Source organism: Dipodomys ordii, unplaced genomic scaffold (genome assembly GCF_000151885.1).
Source record: "Dipodomys ordii isolate 6190 unplaced genomic scaffold, Dord_2.0 Scaffold132, whole genome shotgun sequence".
Lineage (NCBI taxonomy): Eukaryota > Metazoa > Chordata > Mammalia > Rodentia > Heteromyidae > Dipodomys > Dipodomys ordii.
In genome coordinates, this window is record NW_012267348.1 from 4,567,272 (window position 1) to 4,589,659 (window position 22,388).

The following is a 22,388-nucleotide window of genomic DNA, read 5'->3' on the forward strand; positions in this document are numbered from 1 at the left end:
GCTCAAGTGGTAGAGTGCTAGCCTTGAGCTGAAGAGCTGAGGGACAGCACCCAGGCCCAGAGTTCAAGCCCCACAACTGACAAAAAATAAATTAAAAAAATAAGAAAATCCCCTCCTCCCCACAGCCCCCAACCCCCACAAAGCTACCTGTGTTAATTTTCGACCATACATGGAGCCACTGACATCAATCACAAAGACCACATTCTTTGGCACCACTGGAAGGCCTTCAGGAGCAAAGAAGTGCACGAAGTAGCCATTGACCACCTGCAAAGGGAGGGGAGATGGGGACCATGGTCTCTTTAGCAACCCCAGGTGGGCTGCTCTTTCAGGGAGAAGCCACACATTCATTCGTTCATTTTGTGCCATACTGAGACTTGAACCCAGGGCTTTACTCTCTCTCACTTGGCTTTTTCCACTCAAGTGACTTTCTACCACTTGAGCCACCCTTCACATCTGGCTTTTGGCTGGTTAATTGGATATAAGCATCTCATGACTTTTCTGTCTTCACTGGTTTCAAACCATGATCCTCAGGTCTGAGCCTCCTGAGTAGCTAGGATTACAGGTAGGAGCCACCAGCGCCTGACTTAGATATTTATTTAACACACAAGGAGGTGCTGTGCAAAAGTAGAGAAACCGCTGGGGTTGAAGATTGAGGAAGGTAGTACAAGGTACAGCTGTAGCCCCTTCAGACACCATCCTGCTTCCCACTAATGGTGGTGATTTGGCTGTCTTTACCATTGGTGGTTACCTGCACATTGGCTGGAGACTCTCTGTTCACATCATAGGTGATGGTGAAATCTCCATTGAGAAGGGAATCTGTACAAGATGGGCATGAGCGTTGTTGGTCTAAGCTGGGTTTGAAGGATACATGGCCCTGAGGAATGGAGATTGGAGACCGTGTTCAGTTTGGCTGCCCACTGGCACACAGTCCTGGAGAGTCCTCACATTGAGGAGCGCTTAAGTACACAGAAACTGGCAGAAGCTGGAGGCCCACTATGCCGTAGGATGTCAGAGCCTGGTGGACATACCTGCTCAGCATGTTCTCTCTTTCTGAACATCTTTTATCCTGCATGATCAGGATCTTCTAGTGTGTGCTCCATGCTGGAGCTCAGTCTGGATCTGAGTTCAGTCTCCTTTATAAACAGGAGCAGCAACCTCTGCCCTATCTACTGGGCTCTATCTGTCCCTTCCTATACAGTGTATAAGACCTTTAAATCCTTTACCAGGCCATCAGCATTCCCTGTTTTCATCATCCTCACTGCTGACCCTGGTGGCCAAACTCAAAAGTGTCAGGTGGAACCTAAGTCCCTCAGCCCCATACCTGTAAGCCTGTCCTGTTGCAGCCAATGCCCTTGCCCCCTACCCCCAGGTCCCTGAGGCCTCTAAACCACCTTTTTCCCTGAGAAAGACTTGGTGAGGGCACTGCCCAGGAGGTCATTGGTGATGAACGAGGCCGTGGCATCCAGCGTGCTAATACCCTGAGGTTCAAAGATGTGTGCATCAATCTGAAAAGGTCAAAACAAGGAGAAGGTTTTTGTCACTCAGTGAGAGTTCAGAGGCTCTGGGACAAAGACCTATATGGGCTCATGATTACTCAGGGACCCCCTTGAACAATGCTGGGGGCCAAGCCTGCTGCCCCCCACTAGGAAAGTGACCACAGAGACAGTCTTCCCAAAGTGTTGCCACCATCTGCCACGTGTCCTACGTTCAACCATTACAACATTCCCTTTGCCTTGCAGCTTTGGCAGAGGTAAAATGCCTATGACTTAGTTATAAAACATTAGAGGTACTTTAATGGTAGTGCCCTAAGGGCCCAGTGGTCGGCTGAGTCCAGTTCAGCCTTCTGTCCTTGGCCCCCAGGTGCTGTGGCTAAAGGCATTGTAATCACCCCCAAGCCTCCTCAAAGAAGTGGTAAGGCCAGAACTTTTAGATCCCAGGCCTTGCTCTGAGCTCTGCGACATAGGTCCTTCCCTGGGCCCCTCTACAGTTTCAGCAAGGGCTGCAGTAGTGGCAGGAGTGACTGGTTACCTCAAAGTGCTTGACTAGTTGCTTGGGCTGGATCTTGAGGAACATCTCGTACTTGCCCTTGTGCCTCTTCAGCAGCTCCTCATAGGTTAGCTCAAAGGTGACTTTGCTGCCTGCTGCCACATTAACGGAGACCGTGAATTTCTCCAGCTTCCTCCCTGAGGCCCTGGATGGTGTTTAAGTCAGTGTCTGCCCCCAAAGACTGCAGGGACTCACCCTTCTTCAACCCTGGGTTCAAGTTCTAGTTCTATAGTTAGGGAGTTCCCTCAGCATTCCGAGTCTCAGTTGCCTCAACTTCCAAATGAGAAAATGCAACCATTTTGCTATGTTAATCATAACAGCTATTGTTTGCCTCTCTGAAGATCTTTGCATCCCAGAGTTCTCCACCAGACCTGAGGTCTACACTTACTTCACCAAACCAGCAGTCTTTCCCTGGGACACAGCCTTTTCATACTGCTTCTTGGCTGCTTCCTTCTCCTTGACATTCCCAGGGTAGGTGACACCATCAATGGTCCTGCAAGGAAAGACTTGTCACATTGGGCCAGCCCTCCTCTCCCAAGCTCAGAGCCAGTAGCTATGGTGGTACCTACAAGGTGAAATTGGTGATAAAGGCTGTCTTGGGCAGCTCCACATCAAAGGAAACTTCTTTGGCTTTATCTGCACGGTTCACAGCCCTTGTGGTGACAACATTGTGAGCAAAGCGAGAGGTCACCTTGCAACTGATCGTAGTACTGTAGATCTCAATGTCATCAACCACCTGTGAGAGAGGTGGGCAGGGATCATTGGGTGGTGACCAGCTGGACTCTGATCCTGGACAGCCAGCTCTCCAACCTGACAAGTTCTGAAGTCAGGGTCCCTTGGACCTCCTGGTCACTTATATTAGAAGCCTGGGCAATGTCCCCAGTTCCCAAATTCCGATGATCTCCAACATTGCTCCTGATGTTTATTCTGCCTCCTCAACATGAATATGCTTATACATAGCTGCAGCCAATGATATATCATAAAAAGCCTGGATCTGATCCTGACCCCTCTCCCAAGTAAAGCCCTCCCACCATTCCCACATAGTCCCCAGAACAATCTTCCTCAGCTCCAAGATCCTCCAGGAAAGTCCTGTTTCTTCAGCCTGAGCTCTAGCCAGGCCCAAGGCCTTGCCCAGCTCTTCCTGGGCATCGTTCTTGCCACAACCTCTTTCCCTACCTACTCAGCTACTTCCTTTGTCCTTTGTCACTGTCCTACAAGAGACAAGTACTTCTTGAGCCAAAGGGAGTCTTTGGACACCTCTGGAGTCTGTATCCAACAGGGATGATAGAGACAACTAGGTTAAGCAGGGGTAGTGACAGGGGGCGCTTCATTGTGTTCTTAGCTTCGCACACAGGGCCAAATACCTGCTGGTACTTGGCCAGTGTTGTGGAAAGTAAGGATGACTGATGGGAGCACTCCTGAGCTACTTCCTACGTGATTTCATGGTGCTCTTTCCTGTGGATCTTGTGTCATAGGAGAGTCTGGCAGGCCATGGGGCCTGGCAGTTGTGGGACACCTGCCATTATGGCTCCCATGTTTAGTGATTAGGTAACCATCTTCATTTTCCCCTACTCCCTTGGCCCGGACTCCAGTGAAAGTTCTCACCCCTTCCGGGAGGCTCCGTTTCTGCAAAAACAAAGAAAAACAGAGTTCAAGCGGCCAGCAAGGCCAGTATAACCTGAGAGTGGGTTCTGGGCTGCGGCCAGAACTCAGAGTGAGGGGCCTTGCCATATACTTCTAGGGGTCTCCAGACACATGTCAGAGTAGGAAAGACTCTGAATAATTGGGGACACTGTGGTCCAGTTGGTCAGGTCTCCAGGTTACGCAGGAATTAAGGCAGGAAAAATAAGACTCAGAGCTCTCTCCATGACTTACAAACCCCTTCTCCTTCTGAATTTCCTTGTACCCTTAGACTTCTAGAATATCCCTACCCCCCACTACCATAATGACTCAGCTCCACATTTTATAGAGGCCTCTGCACCTGTCTGAGACTTGAACCTTCATAGCCCTCAGTGAGGCAAGAAATTCATGGTGAAACAATTGGATAGATGGAGAAAACTGGGGTCCAGGAGGTCTTAGAAGGTATAGTATAGGTCTTAGTCTGCCTTCACCCCACTCAGAGGACTTGCCCAGATGGGTGCCTTCTGCCCATTTACCCCCAGGTTCCTGATAGCAGAGTGGGGGACAGACTTACCCCAAGTAGCCGGAAGGGACTTCTTGGAAAGCTGGAGGCTGCCAAACTAGGTAGCAGAGCCAACGCGAGACAGGACCACAAAGCTAACGCCATTGCTGAACACAGAGGCCTGGCTCACTCTCCTTATATGAGCCAGCCCAGTGTTTTCCAAGCAGGGTCAATGACCTGCAGCATGGGGCTGGAGCAGTGGAGGTGGGAAGCTGAGTGGAGGTAGAATAACAGCCTGGGTATGTGTGTATGGAGAAGACCCTGTGAGTATTAACAATGTTGAGGCTTCACTCCTGACAGGCCAGGGACATGGAGGAAAGTAGAAACTATGCCAACAAGTGGACCCTGGGCCTCCCTGGTGGGGGTAGGGGTTGTGAGTTGGATGTGAGTTGCATTTAGAGTGAAAGGCATCTCTGCATCATTGCCTCTTGCCCCTAGATCACAGCCCCGCCCCCGCCTACTAAAGGTATCCAGGGCACAGAGCTAGACCCTCATCTTCAGGTTGGATCTTTTGCTCATGGTTGAGCCTCATCCTCATTACCTTGCTAGAGCTGGCAGGGCTCCATGAGCAAGTCCTGCAGCCCAGCTCTCTCTGGGTTTTGGCTCCAACTTGCTTTTTTTCTGGGTTTATTCTCCTCTGGCTACATGTGGCACCTCGTCCTTCCTCTGTCAGCCTACCTGGTCATTACGTTATGTTGAGCTTTCTGTCCTCAGGTCTGACGGACTCTTTTAGACCTAGAGCTCCTGGAGGCAATACCACGTCACTCCCAGAGCTCCCTCTGTGCTCCCAGGCCTCGGCCTCTTGGGGAGTAATTCCCCTAAATGTTTCTAGTAACAATGGTGCTCCAGTGCCCAGGGCAGTGGCAACTTTAGAGAAGGACCTAAACCTTAATGATTAAAAGTACCTCCCAATAGGGATTGAGGCTTCCTGAGCCATATCTGGACCCTGTCAATTCTTGGTGGCTTCTGAGCAGCTGTGATATGCCCATGGTTGTGGATGGTGCCGTGTGTGGGGCTGAAAACTCTCAGCCCAACTCTTGAGATGTTCAGAGAGTTGGTTGTAGAAAGCAGGACTTGTAAGGCAGTATTTCCACAGGATTTGGCCTAATGGCTGGAAGTGGCAAGAGCCACACAGCAATAATAGAGTTGATAAGTCAGCAAAAATGAAGTGATAGATGTCACTGTTGATAGGCAACTGCCTAGGCCCAGCTGGATGGGACCTGTTCTACGGCCTCCTGAGTTCTGAGTTCGTTGGTAGCAGGAGCTACCAATGGATACTAACAGAGACCAAGCCCAGGATGTGCTAATACCTGGAGTGGGGGAAGACCCCTCAGAACTACAGCTGGGCCTCTTTGCTATCTCTGGGAACGTCTGGTTCACATGGCCATTTTTCCTCCTTGTGATTACTACTAGGTGGCTGGGGCAAGGAAAGGGCTTTGATTCTGCCATGTGGTCCAATAGCTCCTCCTCATGGCCTCATGGCTGCCTGTGGAGCTTTTCCTGCCTCTTTTATCTGAACCATTGCTTCATTCCCAGACACTTGGAGATTTAGGAATAACTTGAAATATGGATTCTGTGACTACTTATGAGGGATGCTCAGGAATGTGGAATGAACTATAGTCATTGTGCAGAATTAGAACTACATGGACTCAAATATCTTCAGGGTGAACTTATTCTACAGGAGGAGAAAATGAGGCCCACGTTGGACAAAGCATTGCCCAGACCAGCTTAGCCATCTGGTAGCCCACATTCTTCCTGGAGAAGGCCGGGATGCTTTAGATGGTGAGGCTTCCCACTGCCTGCTGCTAAGGGGCTTTGTGTTCCTAGACCCAGGACAACCTTTGAGCTCAGTGTTTATATTATTCATCTGGGCCTTCAAAACCAGTTCTTGTCCTATCTGGGTCCTCAGAGGCCTTAGTTGTAGTGGATACTGGACAGAAGCCAGCAGAGGAAAAAGCAGAAACTCTTTGTGGTTAGAGACCCATCCCCTTTTACATGAAGTGTAAATGGCTTCTAAAACCATGGGCTCCATTGCCTTGTACTTTGTGATGTTGCATTTCCACCAGGTCCAAAGGCCAACAGTTCTAGACATCAGTGTAAAGAGACAAAGGGTGACGAAACCTGGACACCTGACATGCCAGGCTTGAGCAATGGCTGTCTCTCTGCTTTTGGGAAGTACCAGCCTGAATGTCGGGAAATGAGACTGAAGTAGAGGCTTTGACTTCCACAGGACAGCCTCCTGTGTTTGGTAGAACCTTTTCTGGACCCTAAGTCTACCTGGAAATAGGCATTTTCATATTTTAAGTTATGTAAAACTGAGTTCCAACAAGCTTGAACCAGTCGCCTTCAGCGGAGTGGAATATTCACATATTATTGAAGTTTGACAAGCAGCAAGGGTCCAAATCCCAGTTCTGCCACTGGTAAGCTGAGTGGCTTTGGATACCTCCACTGTGAACAGCCTTGGTAAGAGTATACCAAAGGGCTGCAAGGAGCATACATTTAGGGGATACAAGGAAAGCACTTTAGGAAAGTTTGGATCAGTTGTGACTTTCACCATTGCCAGATACCCCACAGGTCCCTGGCCTTCAAGGGGGGCTTTATACAGAGGACATGGAGACCAGGCAGCTTCAGGGAACGTGGGGCAGGACTGATGAGTCGCCCTCTCACTTCTGTGTCTTCTGATCCCAGAGTAACCCAGAAGGGCAACGTGTTGGATTGTTCCCTGACATCCTCCCTCCCCTAAAGCACCCACCCAGCTCTGGGATAGACACAGCTTCTCTTTAATGGAAGTTACAGAATGCTTTAACACAAGGGACCAGTGCAGACAGGGAGGTATAGTGGGTCAGGATGGTGTCCTTCTCTGCAGTGTCTCAAGAGAGCTCCTGGATGCCAGCTGATGCTCAGAAGATAGCAGGGACTATATAGTCAGTGTAAATGCCATCTATCAGTCCAGCTCCATTGTTGTGGACAAACCAACAGGACACCTCCGCTCCATGTCGGGAGTCCTTGCTGTAGTCTTTTTGCAAGCCCCTGGAACAAACAAGTCAGCTAGAATCACTCCTTGGGCCTGGTAAGGCTGCAACTCCCACTAAACTCACCCCCACCATAGTAATACCTGCAGGAAGGCCCAAACCAAGGACAGGAAACAAAAAAGCAGCCAGGGGCAGAAGTGCTGAAGAATAGCCCACTTACTTGGTAACTGTTAACCAGCGGTTCTTCAATACCAGCGTGGCCTTTGGCTTTGTAGAGTCAGAACCTGGGTGGATGTCAGTTACTTCAAATTCAAAGGGATGGAAGAATTGTCCTGAAAAGAGAGATCACAGGCAACAGTTACTGCTAGAGACTTTTTCTTACCTTGTACTTGTCCTGGAGGAGCTGAGCAAATTGTTTGAATTTTTCTCAAGGGCTTATTTCTGAGAAGTCTTGCTATCCATCAAAAGCAACCTTAATTCTTTCTGTAGAGAAACAGGTATAGTCCCAGGTGGTCCTAACTCCTGTTTTTTTTTAAATCCAGTTCTAAAGGGATCTGGCTGGGAGAGAGGTTAGAGGTACATGTGCCCTTAGAGAGCAGGACCAACAGAGAGGTCACACAGGAACAGAGTGGCTGATACCCGACTCCACTCACGAGGTGCTGGAGCCACCAAACCCTTCTGCTTGCTAATCAAGCCTTTCCTCACATCACACCTGCAAGCTCACTGAGGTTTTGTTCTATTGTATGTTTGATCACAGTTTTGTAGAGGGCAAGATTCAGATCAAGACAGCTCATCTTCAGAGGTCTGAGTCTTGGAGACTATGTTAAAGATTGGCTTGTATAACTGTCAGAAGACTCATGAATACTCAAATGCATAGCTCTGCCCTCCTGGCCAGCCATACCCAGCAGCCCATGTGTCCGAGCTGACATCCCGTGACTATCCAACACGTAGAAGCCCAGGAAGTCTTGATGGACTGCACTCCCCTTCCACGTCTGGTGCAGGACAACCTCAAAGGTGGCCCTGTCATCCACAGCCACCATCAAGTTTCTCTTCTTGTTGATGGTCACCACAATTCTGCAAGGCCAAGTGGTTATTAGGTCTGAGTAACTGCACTGCATCCCTTTCCGTTCAGCTCATCCTCTCAACACAGCTCTTAGGACCTTGCCTCGAAGGCCTTCACCTCCACAGGGCTGAGTGTTACTTACCTATACCCCTTTCACATGGTTCTGCTGCTCAGAATCATGCAGTGGTGCTCAGCAGCATTTGTTGAATAAATGAATGAACAAAGGAAGGAACAGCAGGGGACAGGGTAAACGGGGACAGATGCCAAAAGAGCAAAAGAGTGGTAGGGACGCAGTGGAATTCAGGGTGAGGGTGTCCTGGGAGCGCACGCAGGCCCATCAACGTAGAAAATGAGATGGGATGGTCCCTGATTCTGACTTGTGTGCACAGGCCCCGTGGGCATCACCCCCCTGACATTGCTTGGGGGATGTGGATTTTATAGGTTCAGACAGCAGAGCTTGCACTAGGAGCTTTGGGCTTTAACCAAAGCCACACCTCTCCCACCTCCCTTCCCTGCTTGGGCCTACTTACCCATCTTGTCGCAGAGCAGCCTGGTCCTTCCAGGAAAACACAGGCCCACCAGAGCTGGGGTTCAGTGTAATGTTCTGAGGAGTAACTTCCAGCTGGAAATCTGTTGCAGGGTTTGCAATCCCTAGCCGCCCCAAGTAGGTGCTCTCATGCTGCCCAGCACTTTTGACCTTGCTGCTGATGAGCTGCCCATTCACTGAGAAGCCTGTGGTAGAATGAAGATCCATCCAGTTGGGGGAGGCGGAGGGAGCCGAACTACTTTGCTCATGCTGGGCCAATTTTCTGGGAGGTCCCTATTGGGTACCTGACCTTCAAAACTGGTCCTGCTCACAAGAGCAGCTCTCTTTCCTTCCTGCCTCCCTATCCTCCTCTCCTGGATACGCTAGACATTCCCTACTTAGCCCTCCCTTCTGAGCTTTGACAGCGGTCTAGACTTTTTGAGGCCAGGACAGGGGACTTGCTCCTTCTCACAGGGCAGACTCACAGTGCTAGAACTGTTTGTTTGAAGTCTCTTCATGGAACAACCAAGAGCCACATCCATAGCCTCACTTTCCCAACATGACGTGTCTCACATGGGCTATAGCGAGAGAGCAGGAGATGTCTTCCTTGCTCCAGGCTCTCCTGAAGAGCTGTACTTTGAGGCTCTGCACAGCCATGCAGTAGGGAAGATGGGGCAGGACACCCCTAGAATACTACATTCTAGTAGATGGAAATAAGAATCGCTTTTAAAATGGCAAGGAAAGCCAGCCTCTGGTGATTCATGCCTGTAATCCTAGCTACTTAGGAGGCTGAGATCTGAGGAATATAGTTTGAAGTCCACCCAGGCAGAAAGTCTGTCTCCAATTAATCACTAAAAAAGCCAGAAGCAGAGCTGTGGCTCAAGTGGCAGAGTGGTAGACTTGAGCACAAAAGCTCAAGGATAGTGCTCAGGCACTGAGTTCAAGTCTCATAATCAGTACCAAAAAAAAAAAAAAAGACAGCAAGAGCTGAGCTTTAAACTAATTATGAGGCCCTTAAATGTAGATCCGATATGTCTATGAGTCACACATTCATGAGACTAGATGGGCCTTGAAAAGGGCAGCCTGGGTCACAGAGAAGAAGGTAAGGGGACCCCAGCAAAGTAAACAGTGGGCAGTGGAGACTACACCATAGTCCTGACCTTGGCTGAACATAGAAGGTGAAAGAGGCCTTATTCTGCTCTGTCTGGCACAGGGCATGATACCATCATACCTGTGTCAGGGTCCTGGACTAGGTTCAAGATCGCACCAGGCTTCTCATTGATGTTGAAGCACAGGACATCCTCTTTCTGGGGCACATGGATGATGAAGTGGGGATCAGTGTCCACTGGGAGCACAACATGGAATCCATTAGATTAGGCATTGTGCAGCGGGGGCAAGTGTTCAATGAGGCAGATCCCAGAGACAAGTGGGACAGGCAAGGTGGATGCCAAGCAGGGGCATCCTCAACCCTTCCCAAGGACTTACCACCTGTCACTTGGTCTGGCAGATGAGAACTAATGAGGCTGTTACTAGTAGGAGAAGGCTGTAATGCAGACAGCACGAACGCTGTGGGTAAGAGTGAATGGCATTGAAGAGGGAGGTGGCTAGGCCTTTCTGGAGATGCCCTTGTACCCAGTAAGCTGGCCTGCGGCTGCAGGAGTAGGGGTCAAGGTCTATAGAGGATCACACGCTCTCAATTTCCCCTTAGATTTGGTTCTGTGTGGTTGACTGGTCCCCTCTGCCTCCTGCCATGGAGATCCAAGTTCAGATGGACAAGCCCTAGTGATGGAATGGTTCTAAACACTTCTAGGGCAGCAAGGAAAAGGGCTGGAACTGGTGGTGATCCAGGGCTTGGGTTAGGGCTGAGGGCTCGTATGGAGGGCCAGTAGTGTGAGTAGAGAGGAGTGAACATGAGAGCTCCCAGGATGGCTGCCACTTACTCCTTCTGGGTCCCACCATCTCTGTAGAAGACAAAGCACAGTGTTACCGTGGCACCTTCCCTGCCCACCTCTCTTACCCACAAGGCATATGGCCTCATCCATATACTGGTTCCTGGAGGGTCTCCTCAGGGGGCCTCTGACCCCCTCACTGACACATTTGGACCCAGCCAAGCCCAAGGAGAGGGTGGAGGGGTCAGGATGTGCAAAGACTCTCATAGCACAAAGCAACGGAAAGGAAGAAATGTGGGAAGGACAGGAGTTAGGGCAGATATGGAAATGAGGAGTTGTGTGCCTAGGTTCTGGAGCATGTGCTATCTGCACGACCACCAGAAGCCCCATATTAAATCAGCATAATTTAAAACTCACCCAAGGGCTGAGAATCTGGAAGGGAGAAAAGAGGAAGAGAATTAAAGCCCAGAAGGTTTTTGATCCACATCCTTCCCCTCGGCAGACCCCCTGCTGCCCATACCCTCTGGGGGCTTGTCAATGGTAGGCTCCAGCCCATCCTCATCTGTCATGCCCCTGATGGTCATGGAGGTCAAGGGGGTCACGAACTGATAGGCAAGAGACATCTTCAGGATCTGGGACGACAGGTTGGCCTTCTCCTCCCCCTCCATGTTCATCCTGTGTGTGTGTGACAGATACTGCTCTAAGACTTTAACTCAGGTAGAGATGAATTTATTTTCCCTCATCTTCCAATCAATTCTTTTTCTCTATTTTTTTTTTTGTGTGCTAGAACTGGGGCTTGAACTCAGAGCCTGAGTGCTGCTGCTCCTTAGCTTTTGTATTCAAGGCTGGCACTCTACCACTTGAGCACTTCTCCACTTCTGGCTTTTTGGTGGATAATTGGAGATAAGAGTCTCATGGACTTTCCTGCCTCGGCTGGCTTTGAACTGTGATCCTCAGATCCTAGCCTGCTGAGTAGCTAGGATTACAGGCATGAGCCACCAATGCAATTCTTACTCACTTGCTCATTCGATACGCACTGAACCAGGTACCCTGCTCAACAGCAATAGTCTCAGAGTCCTCAAGTTTTCATGAATGTCTGCAGAGATTTGGCAGGGTTGAGAAGGTATATCTTAGAGATACACAGCAAAAATAACAACTGTGAGATCTAGGATAAGTAGTCTAACTTTTCTGAACCGCAGATTGCTCTCCATTAAATGGGAGACAATAAGGAATCTTTCCACACATTGGGAGAACTAAATGAGTATGTTAAGATGGAGTATTCCTCGGACTGGGAATGTGGCTTAGTGGTAGAGTGCTTGCCCAGCATGCATGAAGCCCTGGGTTCGATTCCTCAGTATCACATAAACATAAAAGGCTGGAAATGGTGCTGGCTCAAGTGGTAGAGCCTTGATCAAAAGAAGAAGCTCAGGGACAGTGCCTAGGCCCTGAGTTCAAGCCCCAGGACTAGTCAAAAAGAAAAAGATGCAGTATCCCTACAGCAAATGGCAGCTTCTGCCATGGATGCTCAGAGGGGCAAATAGGAGGTCGCCCTCTCCCCAGCGGATGCCATCCATGCTGTTGACCAACTGGTTCCTATGAACTCTGTGAGCAAAGCAGAAGAATCGATTCCCTCACAACCACAAAGGCCCAGAATCATCACCCCTTTCTGTTCATCTCCCATGGATAAGGGACTCTGAGGTGCTCATTCCTGGCATCTATAGGCAACACCCTACCGTTTGGCCAGCAGCTCCTGGATAGTGAGGTATGCCCAGAGGCGTTCCACATGGTTCTCCAACATGTGGCCACGTTCTTTGAGCAGCGTCTTCATCTCTTCCTCATCCACAAGGCAGGTTGCCTTGAATTCTTGTCCCCCCTGAGATTGGAGATAAGGAGAAAAGGCTATGCCCCATGAAGAGCATAATTTTGGCTTGTGTCTGAGGCTCTAAGGAGCCCCGGTATTACTTGGTCTTTGTAGTGCATTTTCAGCATCACTTCTTTTCCAAGCCCATTTTCCTCATCCTCATTCATTCATTCAATCTACAGATGCTGGCCCACTATGCCCTGTGAGCTGGGCTCCTAAATCCTGGAAGATCCAGATCTTATGGAATGGAGGACCAGGCCCTGCCTTCATGGAATTACTGTCTCTAGGAAAGCCATCAATCACCCAGCTGTTTCTACTGTTATCTATTTGTCCAAATGCCCACCAAGTTCTACCAGGTGCCATTTAGCTTGCCATAGCACATGAATGGGTCCTTTTCCCCCCAAGGTATTCATTCTATGCACCAGGAACTATCAGAGCATCATATGGATTATTGCATGTACCTCACTCAACACTTGAGGGCAGAGTTAGCCACATGGTACAGAAATGCAGAGAGCAGGACCTGTTTGCCTGAGGCCAGTCATTTGGTCAAGCCAGAGACAAGATCTGGCTCAGCTCTCCTCACTCAAAGTCCTGGTTCTGAGCCCTTAACCCCACTGTGGTCTTGAGTCTATACACACACTGTACAACATATGTGCACACACTGCACTATGGCACCAAGCCTGGCATACATGAAGTGTCCAGGAAGTGGGTGTCAAGTAAGAACAAGAGTTTGATCTCTTGTTCTCAAATACCCTGAGGGGAATGATATGAGGAGTAACACCATGATCCATTTAGGACCAAGGGATGGCTACTAACTAAGGTTATGTTGGTCCCATTCCAGCCCATGCAGCTCTAGGCTTAACCTGTTGTAGCATGGTGGGGGTGGGGACATTATTCTGGGGGAAAAAAACCAGGATTCTGGGAATGGATATAGTAGAGAATAGTACAGTTGTAATGCTTTCTGTCCTGTCCCACCCTACTTTGCCCATCACTTACCCCATGGGCCCGCACATCAGCCTTGAAACTGCCCAGTTTGTTGTCAGCAATACGTCCAGCTACCACAATCTCTGAGCCATCATAGTACTGCTTATGTCGGTGCTGGGTCAGAGCCACGACGGCATCCTGAGGGTACTGCAGCTCCACATCTGTCAGCAGGGGGCTGGCTACCTGCTTGTAGAAACCCTGCAGGAATAAGGGGTAGAAGCCTCAGTACTGAGTACCTGGTATCTTAGGAAGTTGGCTAACAAAATGGAGTATTGTGGTCCCCATTTTAGAGGAGTTCACTCAGAGCAGACTCTGAGGCCCAGAGAGTGTTATTAACTGGCTCAAGGCCATACAACTGATTTGAACTCTGCATCAGAGCTTTATCTTCTCCTCTAGGTGAATGGCCAAATGGCCAGGAATACCACCCTCCCTATAGCATGCTGTAAGAGATAAAGGGAGGTAAGGAGAAACCTGTAGCTGCTGGCTGGCATCATGGTCTTCATAGATTCTCTGGGCCCATCCGTTGTTCTCCCTGGACATGACGTCCAGGAAGCTAAAGTCCAGGTTGTGACCAAAGCCCAGGTTATACAGCGGGAACCTGCCCCGAATGGCGTTGCGAACGTTCTTGAGGATCTGGGAACGATCCGTTTCCCCTGCAGCCACACATCCAGACAGGGGACTGGAGACTTTGCAGAGCACTGTCTGGGGAGGTCAAGTCTCCCATCTCAGACCTCCTCCAGCCCTTATTCACATTGTCCATGGCAACAGCTGGAAACAGACCTCTTCAGAGACTCCACCCATCCATATGGCTTCATTCTAGACAGATCTGATTCTGGCTCTTTGTTGTGGTCTGTGAGGGGCCCTGCCAACCTTTCCATCCTCATTTTACCCAATTCTATATATGCCCCCTATAATTCCAGGGCAGGCTCTGCAGCACTTTCTTTGTCTCTAGCTGCCCCCTCTGTCAGAGCTACTGTCTTACCTCCTCCCAGATCTCATCCGGGAAGTGCCCCTTGTTTGGTGTCTTACAACCCAGTAGCATGTTTTTCCTTCTGGGCCCTTGCCAGAGCCTCTGTTGTTGGGTCTCCTTCCCCAGTGAACCCTGTGCTTCTTGAGGGCAGAGAAACATCTCATTCTCTTGGTATTTTTTTCTCAATCCCTCATCCTAGGTTTGGCATGAAGTAGATACTAAAAAAATAGTTGAGTGGGTTGGAAAGGTGGCTCAGTGTAGAGTGCTTGCCTTGCATGCATGAGGCCCTGGGTTCGATTCCTCAGCACCACATAAGCAGAAAAAAAAAGGCCGGAAGTGGTACTGTGGCTCAAGTGGTAGAGTGCTAGCCTTGAAGAGCTGAAGGACAGGGCCCAGGCCCAGAGCTCAGGCCCACAACCCGACCCCCCCCCAAAAAAGAAAAGAAAATAGTTGATTAAACTTGACTTACAGATCCTGTGGATCCTCCAGGAGCCTGTTCAGCCCTATGTCATGCAGAAACAACCCCAGTTCCCAACCCATAAGACAGAGGTACGCTTTAAAACTCCCATGGATTTTATGATCTGAATTGTATTTTTAGATCAGCGTTTGACTTCAGCTTGAGTCTTTTCACCCTACCGGCATCTGCAGTGGTTGGGTTTCCAATGTCAACTTAACCACTCGGGTAACACATGATCACCTCCCAGGGCAGCCTACGAGGTGCCTACCTTCAGTGGGCTCCCCATCTGTCAACATGATGAGAATCAAGGCATGGTTGCTGACTTCTGGGAGGCTTTCCTGAGCTTTGTTCAAAATCTCAATTCCCCGAAGCAAACCTCCATTCAGGTTGGTAGCTGTGTCGGAAATTAATCAAACCAATGTATGCTCGCTCGTGTTCCAAGGAAAAAGGGGTGATGTCAGTGTCCTGTGATACTCATCCTTACCCCCAGCCAGGAAGAAGCGCCTCACAAATTCTCGAGCTGCTTGCAGATTGGCCTCCGATGCTTGCACCAGTGAACCTTTCCATGATTTCACTTGAGACCCAAAGAGAACCAGGTCAAAGTAGTCTTCTGGCCGTATGTCCTCCAGGATTTTAAGGAGTGCCTCTTTGGTCTGTAAGGACAGGACAGTTAGTGGAGCAGCATGACTTCAGAATAACTGCAGGATAGTGCTTCCTGCCGACTTCAGATAGCCATTTCAGAGATCCATAAAGCAGAGGACAGTCTGGACATCCAGAAGACCCTAAGAGAGGAGCATCCTGCTGGCCCTGGCGGATGAAGGGCCAGCATGGGAGAAATGACTAAATGTTACTGGAGGCTAAGTTGACATTGAAGGTGACACTGGAGATGCCATTGGGGACAGAAAGACTCAAGGTGAAGTCCAACACTGGTCTAAACATCCTGTTTATCTGCCATAGTGGTTTAGTACTTATATTTTTGGTTGGAGGCAGGGTGATTTAGCGGGAATCTCAGTGGTTATAGGCCATGGTTTCACTACACTCCGAGTACATGCTGAAGGCTGGGCCCTGCTACAAGTCACTTCCCCACAGACTAACTTTAATTACTCCCAGCACTACTTGTCATGCTTAAGTTGCTGCTGCTTCTTATTGTTTCTGTGCCATTACTGGGGCTTGAACACAGGGCTTGAATTCTGTCTCTGAATGTTTTTGCTCAGGGCTAAGGCTCTACCACTTGAGTCACAGCTCTAGTTCTGGCATTTTGCTGGTTAATTGGAGATAAGAATTTCAAGGAGTCTCCTGACTGGGCTGCCTTTGAAAGACAACCCTCAGATCTCAGCTCCCTGAGTAGCTAGGATTACAGATGTGAGCTACTGGCAGCCTGGCTATGCCTAGGTTTCTTCTTCTCTGTCAGGAAACTCCATGAGCCCTTGGCTACTATTAGGCTTAGTTTTCACACTGTAGAGAAGTGAATGTACTCAGTCATGTTTCACAGTGAGGAAGTGATGGCTGATCCCACAGTCTCTAACCATTGAGATTCCCAGATAAATCACCCTGCTTTCAATGAAGAGCGTAAGTTCTAACTACTATGGCAGACAAATAGGTTGTTTAGACCGGTCTTTCACCTTGAGTCTTTCTACCCCCAATAGCATTTCCAATGGTTAGGATTCCAATGTCAACCACCTCCAGTAACAAGGAGATCGCCACTTCACAGGACAGCCTGGCTCCAAATTAATTATGTTTCTAAGAAAATTAAAGGGGTAGAAGAAGCTTCTTCTGGGCCTGAGGATGTAGCTCAGTGCTATTGTGTTTGCCTCTCATGCACTAGGTGGTTCAACCCCAGCACTGGAGGACAAAAAGCGTCTGCTAGATGAGCTGCTCAAGGCTGTAGTATACCTGCTTCACTTTCTGGCCTTCCATGGAGTCACTGATGTCAATCACAAAAACCAGGTTCTTGCTCAGGCTTGTCAGATTTTGTGGGGCAAAGAAGTGGGCAAAGTAGTTATTGGCCACCTGAAACAGAAGCGAACAAGTGAATCTTCTCGAGTACTCCTTGCCTGTGTTCTGGGGCTTGGGCCAGGAACCTTAGGCTTACCAGGAGGTCACAGACTTTGCCCCTATTGACATCATAGGTCACCTTGAAGTCCCCATTCAGCAAGGATGTAGAACATGTGGGACAGGTCTGCTGCTGGCCCACAGTGGGGCGGAAGAGTACGTGACCCTAGAGCCATAGAAAGTATGAGGTAGGCAAGGAGGAAATTGAGGCTCAAGCAAGCCAGTAATTCAACCTAGATCGGGCAGCTCATGAATGGTGGATCTGGAGCTCTTCACCCCAGGACACAGACTTTACCAAATTGCTGTGTAAAGTAGGAAATTGTACTACTCTGGGATACCAACCCTTCCGAAACTGTCAGCCAAAATAAAATCTTCCTCCTTTACTCTTTTGCTGTTACATCTTATATGGTTCTGTGCAGTGAAGGCATATTCCCTAATGTAGGCTGTATTCAGAGGGTTTGGGAAGATGATTGGCTCAAACAAGATGAATTCAAAACTGATGAATTCAAAATTGATTGAATAGGCTCTTGGAAGGTGGTAGAACTATGAAAGGTGGGGCCTAGTTGGAGGAAGGTGATCATGGGCATGCATTTTTGAATAGTATTTTTCCCTAGCCAGACGACAGTGACTTAAACCTGAAATCCTAGCTACACAGGAGGCTGAGATCTGAGGATCGTAATTCAAAGCCAGCCCTGGCAGAAAAGCCTCCATAAGACTCTTATATCCAATTAATCACTCAAAAACTGGAAGTGGTGTTGTGGCTCAAGTGGTAGAGTGCTAGCCCTGAGCACAAAGAGGCTCAGGGACAGTGCCCAGGCCCTGAGTTCAAATCCCACAACCAAAAAAAAAAGTATTTTTCCCCAACTCCCTTCATCTGTCTTCTCTCTGCTGCATGGCTGCCAGGAGGGGAGCAACTTTGCTCCCCCCTGGGGTTCTGTCTCACCATAGCACATAAACACTAGAGCTCCATGATGGTATACTGAGACCTCTGAAACTTTGGGCATTTCTTCCTCCTTTAACTTGTTCCTCTCAGGGATTTGTCACAATGATGAAAAGTCTAATACTCTCATTCTGAGGGAAGCATGCAGCCATTGTGAGGGTGCTAAGCCTGAATATTCCTAATGAGTGATCGATCCCTAAGGGACATCCCATCCCCAGCCATCTCACCTACCTTTTTCCCGGAGAAAGACTTCTTGATAGTTTGAGTTGCCAGTTCCGTGGAGAGGAAAGGGGCCTGAGCGTCCAGCTTACTGATCCCTTGGGGCTCAAAGATGTCCACATCAATCTGTACCATTGAAGCCAGTTAGGTACCAAATCCTCATTTAGGACAGCATCAAGACTCAGCCAAGAGCCAACATGTGATCTGACTACCTACTGTGTTGTGTGCATTGCCCATCCAGACCTTAACATGAGGCCTGGAACATCATCATAGGCAGTCCAAAAATGTCTATCACATGAAGATGTGCAGACCCAAACCCCTCAACTCTGCTACTATTTAGGTGCCAGCAATAGCTGCAGCCCCTAGGGATTCCCAGGAATTTTTGGCTTACCAGTGACCTGAATATTTAATATCTTTGGTGATCTGTCTGTTAGTCCTGAGAAATGCAGGAACCCCTATTTAGCAGATAAGCAAAGGCTCGGAAACAAGGAAGGAGTGATAGGATCGAGGGCGTACCCTCCCCTACAAGATCTGGGGAGCTCCAATGGGGCCCATATTGGAGTGTCAGTCCCCTTGCTTATGTTCTCAGGCCTAGGTTGGCAGGTGGTGTATGTTGAGCCAGTGTTGGTAGACATGGTGAGGAGGGGAAGGGAGGGGGGAGGGAGGGGGAGGAAGGGAGGGGGAGAGAAAAAGAGAAGGAAAGAAAGAGAGAGAGAGAAGTTCCGCATTGGGCCTGCAACCCACCTCAAAATGCTGCACCAGCTGCTTGGGCTTGACTTTGATGTCAATGTTGTACTGTGTAAGTGTTCTCTTCAGCACTTCCTCATATGTCAGCCGAAATATGGCCTTGCTCTGGGGACCAATGGTGATGTGGATGGTGAACTGCTCCATGTTTCTCCCTAAGGCCCTGGACATGCCATAATAGGCAACAGGTAACCACAAGCAGACAGAGAGCAAGTGATATACAAATCATTGTCAACTAAAACATAGACTTTAGAATCAATTTCTCTTTTTTCCATTCTGATCCCAAGGTTCCTTAACTCTCACACTTGGCTTAGCTTGGCCACCCAAGGTCAAGGATCAAAGATGACTTCTCACTTCTTCCTGGAGGCAGATCTGGGAAAAGAGCAAGGGCAACCTAGCCTCGCCCAGTGTGCCCATATTAGGTGTTTTCCTCATTCTTCCTTCTACCTGGTAGTCCTCTGCTCTGTCCTGGTTGTCCTTGCCAACCAGGAGCTAGCCCAGCAGGGCTCAGAGTTTACCTGACAAGACCAGCATTCTCTCCCAAGATGGCTGCTTTCCGGTACTGCTTCCATGCAGTCACTTTGTCCTTTATGTTCCCAATGAATGCCTTCCCATCTGTTGTGCTGCAGGGAAAGAAGTAGTTCCTCAGGAGGGGAGGGACCAATCCTTGACCACATAGGTCCATTATATTGGCGATGTACTGAGCCTAGAGCCTGAGGAGGCCCTGTCCATGTGAACCCTTGTAGGAGTGTCTCCCAACTCACCTTCCACTGCCCACTGTCCAGGAGACCCATAGCAGTGTAGTGGAAAGCCACAGTCACAGAGGCTGGCTCAGATGCTAGCCTTTGCTCCTTGGAGCCTAAGATCCCAAGAGTCCTCACTTTGCGTTCTAAGGTGGAAGCTAAGATTAGCCCTAAAGGGCTTTTTCCCCTCTCCCCTCAGAGCAAGGGCTGGCCATCGCCCTTCCAGAAGTGAGGAAATGGCCTGCACTGCCTGCCCTCTCTGGCCTTAGGCTGGTTCTAGTGAATGAACACCACTGGAATGAGGGGTTGGGAGTCACACAGGACACACACATGGCAAAGTCACTGATGAAGGCGGTCTTGGGGATTTCCACATCGAAGGCCACTTCTCTGGCTTCATTAGCAGTGTTGATCACCTGGCTGGTGATGACATAGTGGGCAAAGCGAGAGGTGACTTTACAGTTGACTTTCAAACTCCGGATGATCACACCATTGACTGTCTGAAATAAGAGGGGGAGAAACAGAGGTGATATAACCTGGGACAGGAGCCTCTGAACCAGTGAGAGACCTCATTGCACCCAGCTCTGATACAGGATGTCCAGAGGCAGGAAGAACAGGACAGACCTCCTGCTAGAAGGATATATTTTCTTGAGATTGTGCAGTCGAACACACGGTAAGGTGGAAACGATCTCCCATTTCTGGGAGCTGGAAGCTGCCCACCTCCACCAGCACTGATAAGAGGGTTTTTACTCCTGAGGGGTGGTAGAGAACAAACCTGTAATTGGGGCCCCATACAGACCCTTTTGCCAAGATCTTACTCACTGTGTCCACAGCCTGCCGTTTCTGCAAAACAAAGCCAGGACTAAGTGAGAGTGGGAATGCTGGGGACCGTGGCCCATCTATTCAGGGAGGAGGTACAGCCTCAGTCCTCTGCCCCCCAATCTCACTCCCTGCTGCTTGGAGGTCACCTCTTCCAAGGGTGGTCTGGCCAATGGGAGATAGCCCAAGACCCTGAAGTAGAGGCCTTGTGTCTCTCCAGGGCCTTGTCAAAGCACAGCTTCCTGTCTCTTCCCTGAGGACTTAGCCACGTACCTCACTGCCCTTGGGCCTGCGAGTCTCCAGGCCCAGAGTGGGAATGGCTTGCAGGGCAAGGAGGGACATCAGGTACACGCACAACAGCACTCGAAGCCCCATGGCACCATCCATGGTCTTCAGACTCCCACTGTCCTGTCACTTCCCTCTGACCATTACTCAATACTGTGCTGGAAAAACATGGATTAAACATTAGACACAGTGAAGGCAAACAGCACAATTAGAAGAATCAAAAAATGGGCAAGAAGCCAGGCACTGGTGGCTCACACCTATAGTCCTAGCTACTCAGGAGGCTGACTATAGTTTTAAGCCAGCCTGGGCAGGAGCATCTGTGAGACTTTTATCTCCAATTAACCACCCCCAAAAGTTGGACATAGAGCTGTGGCACAAGTAGTAGAGGACCAGCCTTGGGCAAAAAAGCTCAGGGACAGTCCCCAAGCCCTAAGTTCAAGCCCCAAGAACTGCACACACATACAAAAAATGGCAAGAAAAGTTTTCTTCCTGGAGCAGGGAAGGGGGGTGCGGGGCGGGGCTCTGGACCTCCTGACCCTGGGCTGTACTAGGTTTATACTACCCTCCAAACTATGCCCTTAAATATAGAACTGCACTTTATGAAGCCTCCCAACAGCTCATCCCGTCCTGGGTCTAGCACTAGTCATACAGTGCACATTTGGAAGAAATCAGTTAAAAGTAGATTTGCAAACCATTAAGCTTTACTTTCAAGACTCTTTAAGCCTTTTGGCCATACTCTGGCCAGTGAGGCAGACATGGTGGTTTAGAAAGTACTATGACTTGTAACAGCCTCCAGGGTTCTAATGGTGTCAGCCCAGGCAATAGTTTTATCTGGGAAGTCTGAGGAAGGTATAAGGGGTGAGGCAGGCTTTTTGCCAATTGCTTCATCTCCTTGGACATTCTTACCCAGATAGGGAAAAGACAGAAAATGGCTTCATTATGATTATACCTGGACAAAAGAAGGGGAGACAATGGTGAATGACCCAAATGTACCTCACATGTCTCTCTAAGTCCTTTAATATTTAATTTCTATTCTCATAACTAGAAACTGGTTCCACACTAAGTAACAGAACAAAGACTCAAATCCAGGCAACTCAGACTCCAAAGCCCATTGTGTGATGACAGCACTCTCTGCTTTATGAAGGAGGAAAGAGGAAAGTCAAAGTTCCCAGAGGAAGAAGGCCCTCTCATAAATGTTCTAATACAGGTGCATCCATCCTCCCTCCTTCCCTCCCTCCCCCCTTCCTTCTTCTCTCCTTTCCTCCTTCCCTCCCTTTCTTCCTTCCTCCCCGCCCCTCTTTTTTTTGTGCTGATACTGGAGTTTAGGGCCTAGGGGCCGTGCCTTAGTTTTGTCTTTCAAGGCTGGCTACTCTACCACTTGAGCCACAGCTCTGCTTCTGGCTTTTTGGTGGTTACTTGGAAGAGTCTCTCACAGATTTGCCAAGTCTGTCTTTGTGACCCTCAGATCTCAATCTCCTGAGTAGCTCGAATTACCGGCATGAGCCATTAGTGCCTGGCATGGCTTTTTAACTTTTAGGATCAACCTTTCCTGTTCCCTACAAACCACAACACACTGGGCGAACACAGCCCCTTGGTGAGTCCAGTGCGGCCTAGTAAGGAACATGCTGGTTGTTGTGCT

General features: G+C 49.2%; 2 protein-coding genes across 2 annotated transcripts in view; both read right to left on the reverse strand.

The window, feature by feature from the left end:
• Positions 1-4,333, reverse strand: part of Itih3 (inter-alpha-trypsin inhibitor heavy chain 3) — a 13,806-nt gene extending 9,473 nt beyond the window's left edge. Inside the window, exons 1-8 of the mRNA XM_013030722.1 lie at positions 4,241-4,333; positions 3,652-3,672; positions 2,616-2,782; positions 2,435-2,539; positions 2,029-2,191; positions 1,392-1,505; positions 749-874; positions 148-264 (exon numbers count right to left, since the gene is read on the reverse strand). Of these exons, the coding sequence (XP_012886176.1) occupies positions 148-264; positions 749-874; positions 1,392-1,505; positions 2,029-2,191; positions 2,435-2,539; positions 2,616-2,782; positions 3,652-3,672; positions 4,241-4,333 (906 nt within the window). The remainder of the gene's footprint in view (positions 1-147; positions 265-748; positions 875-1,391; positions 1,506-2,028; positions 2,192-2,434; positions 2,540-2,615; positions 2,783-3,651; positions 3,673-4,240) is intronic.
• A 2,722-nt stretch (positions 4,334-7,055) lies between these two features.
• On the reverse strand, positions 7,056-20,868 carry Itih1 (inter-alpha-trypsin inhibitor heavy chain 1). The gene is made up of 22 exons (XM_013030733.1): positions 20,738-20,868; positions 20,468-20,488; positions 19,979-20,145; positions 19,424-19,528; positions 18,906-19,068; positions 18,174-18,287; positions 17,043-17,168; positions 16,844-16,960; positions 15,435-15,603; positions 15,219-15,344; positions 13,995-14,176; positions 13,536-13,721; positions 12,412-12,551; positions 11,199-11,353; positions 11,096-11,110; positions 10,730-10,750; positions 10,275-10,355; positions 10,021-10,134; positions 8,794-8,995; positions 8,102-8,274; positions 7,421-7,532; positions 7,056-7,258 (listed from the first exon to the last, which is right to left on the reverse strand). Exons 1-22 carry the CDS (start codon positions 20,849-20,851, stop codon positions 7,129-7,131), a joined length of 2,733 nt encoding a protein of 910 aa, XP_012886187.1. The 5' UTR covers positions 20,852-20,868; the 3' UTR covers positions 7,056-7,128.
• Positions 20,869-22,388: the final 1,520 nt, after the last annotated feature.

Bases quoted from the DNA above. Each gene is read 5' to 3' on its own strand.
- Itih1 (XM_013030733.1), bottom strand. From the start codon at position 20,851: ATGGATGGTGCCATGGGGCTTCGAGTGCTGTTGTGCGTGTACCTGATG. The intron at 19,529-19,978 runs GTGTGTGTCCTG...CTTTCCCTGCAG, and splicing joins TTCATCAGTGACTTTGCCAT to CACAACAGATGGGAAGGCAT. The intron at 15,604-16,843 runs GTATACTACAGC...CTGTCCTTACAG, and splicing joins AAGGCCAGAAAGTGAAGCAG to ACCAAAGAGGCACTCCTTAA.